Raw genomic sequence first — 2,476 nt, forward strand, 5'->3', positions numbered from 1 at the left:
CATCCATTAAAAATGTACAAAAACATCCTTATGTATAGGAAAAATGTAGAACAAGTAAGGAATTTTTTGAACATAAAAGAGTTAAAACTATGTTTACCATGTATAGAAATATAAATCATACATTTCAAAGAGGACTAAACATATAATAAAAATGTTGCTGATATATTACGAAAATGTGTAATGTGTATGAAAAATAATTCATCAAATATTGTTCAAAAACAATGTAAGTGATATATTTTAGAAATATTAAACATGTACAAAACAATTTTTCTTGTGTATACGTAAACTCTACAAATGTGTACTAAAAATGTAGATTTGTGTTGAAGAAGCAATGATGAAAATCGAAGAAACAAAACAAAGAAACACCTTAGAAAGGAAGGAAAAGAAAGAAGAAAAAAACTGTGAAGAAGCACCTTAGCGAGATATAGTTTTTTTTAGCAGCACTAAGCGAGATATACGTACCGAACAAACCAGGAGCTTTGAAGTTAAAATTAACCTGACCTCGAAAACGGCCGACGACCCGGATACCAGCCCACAATGGAAGAGGTCCACACACGAGGCCGTTGCCTCAAAAAAGAAAACACACACGATGCCGCCACGTCACAGATCCGCACCCCGTCGCCCCTCCACCAACCAGAGCCGAGCATGCGGATCGCGTCCACCCGAGCTCAGCCGTCCGATCCAAGCGCAATGCGAAACTGCCAATCCAGGCTTCCGCTGCCCTCAACACCCCCACCTAAGTCCATAAATTACCCACCAACCACCCACTTCTTCTCCCACTACCCCCTTGGCCGCCGTCGAGTTCGAGTTCAGACCGAAGCCAAGTTTCCAGGTCGACCAGAGGAGGCGAGCCATGGCCCGTACCAAGCAGACCGCCCGCAAGTCCACCGGCGGCAAGGCGCCCCGCAAGCAGCTCGCCACCAAGGTCCGTCTCCGCCTCCTCCCCTCCTCGTTAATTTCTCCGATCTGTTCGGCCTGCCTCCGCTGACGTTTGAAATCGAATCGAATCGAATCGAATCGAATCGAATCGAATCGACTCGACGCGTTTCCAGGCCGCGAGGAAGTCCGCCCCGACCACCGGCGGCGTGAAGAAGCCGCACAGGTACAGGCCCGGCACCGTGGCGCTCCGCGAGATCCGAAAGTACCAGAAGAGCACGGAGCTGCTGATCCGCAAGCTGCCCTTCCAGCGCCTGGTCCGCGAGATCGCGCAGGACTTCAAGACGGACCTCCGCTTCCAGTCCCACGCCGTGCTCGCCCTCCAGGAGGCCGCCGAGGCGTACCTCGTGGGGCTCTTCGAGGACACCAACCTCTGCGCCATCCACGCCAAGCGCGTCACCATCATGCCCAAGGACATCCAGCTCGCCCGCCGCATCCGCGGGGAGCGCGCCTAGGCGGGAGCCAGACCAGTCCGGCCCCAGTCCGCCGCATCCATCTGAGGGCGTGCCGCCGTTCGTTCGCCGGCACCAGTTGATTCGCTTGCCGTTTTAGGTCTTGTTAGGTTTGGTTTGCGGTGATGCAAACAGATGCTTTCTGTGGAATTGTTGGTTAATGTACTGTTGATCGACCATTATCGATGTATGCAATTCTGACGGGACGTACCGTGAAGTTGTTGCCTGCTGTTCTCTGAATCCGATTCTGTTTTCCTGCTCTCTGAATCTCTTGTTGTTTTCTCGGAGAGGCGGATAGAGGTCCTGCGGCTGCGGTGCTGTCTGGCCGACGGATTGTCGTCGGCGTTGGTGGGGAATCTGGATTTTGCACGTTCGTGATGGTGATCTCTGTAACAGGACGAAGATGAGCGATGGGTGGGTGCAGGGCTCTTTCTTAACTAGATGGTTAAAAAGTTTGGTTAGTTAGCGCAAATGTTGTTTGAATCCTCTTTTCATGTCCTGTTCAAGGAATCATCTTGTGATGTCCTGTTCTTTGAATCCTCTTGTGGCTGTCGCGGTGGTGCCGTCAGGCCGATGTGGGGGATTTGGATTTGGGTACGGTCGTGATTGTGATCTCCATAACAGGACTAAGAGCAACTCCAAATCCATGCCTATCCGTTTAGATCGTGGCGCACAGAAAAGTCAGTCAACGCGTCGATTAAGTAGTTACGAGTCTGTCGACCCTTTTTCGTTTTATTTTTAAACATGATTTGTATCGGCCGGACACGAGATGGACACGCGTGGCGCCCGCCTGCTCTTCTAGTCTACGTAGTCGGTGACACATTGGTCATCCTCTCACCCATATCAACGTCGCCACCTTGCGCGCCATCACCGTCGCGCCGCCGTGATTCCCAGGCCAGCCACCTGGTCCAAGGGAGGCGCGCGTCTCTTTGCTGACCAGCTTCTTCGACGTCATCCGTAAGTTGTTCGACAGTTTGACAAGGTACAAAATGGACTCCGTCAGCCAGTTCTTTTCCATATTTTTCTTTACGTCTCCGACGATTCCTCGTCCGATGATGATGAGGAGATCTTGACTGACGTGTTGGTCC

The 2,476-nt window shown here is 50.9% G+C and overlaps 1 protein-coding gene across 1 annotated transcript; it reads left to right on the forward strand.

The window, feature by feature from the left end:
• Positions 1-765: 765 nt before the first annotated feature.
• LOC123410250 (histone H3.3) lies at positions 766-1,605 on the forward strand. Its single transcript, XM_045103160.1, has 2 exons — positions 766-925; positions 1,053-1,605. Exons 1-2 carry the CDS (start codon positions 854-856, stop codon positions 1,389-1,391), a joined length of 411 nt encoding a protein of 136 aa, XP_044959095.1. The 5' UTR covers positions 766-853; the 3' UTR covers positions 1,392-1,605.
• The last annotated feature ends 871 nt before the right edge of the window (positions 1,606-2,476 follow it).

This window comes from Hordeum vulgare, chromosome 7H (genome assembly GCF_904849725.1).
Source record: "Hordeum vulgare subsp. vulgare chromosome 7H, MorexV3_pseudomolecules_assembly, whole genome shotgun sequence".
Taxonomy (NCBI): domain Eukaryota; kingdom Viridiplantae; phylum Streptophyta; class Magnoliopsida; order Poales; family Poaceae; genus Hordeum; species Hordeum vulgare.

Coding starts and splice junctions, on each gene's coding strand:
- LOC123410250 (XM_045103160.1), top strand. CDS start 854: ATGGCCCGTACCAAGCAGACCGCCCGCAAGTCCACCGGCGGCAAGGCG. Junction 926..1,052: donor GCAAGCAGCTCGCCACCAAG/GTCCGTCTCCGC, acceptor ACGCGTTTCCAG/GCCGCGAGGAAGTCCGCCCC.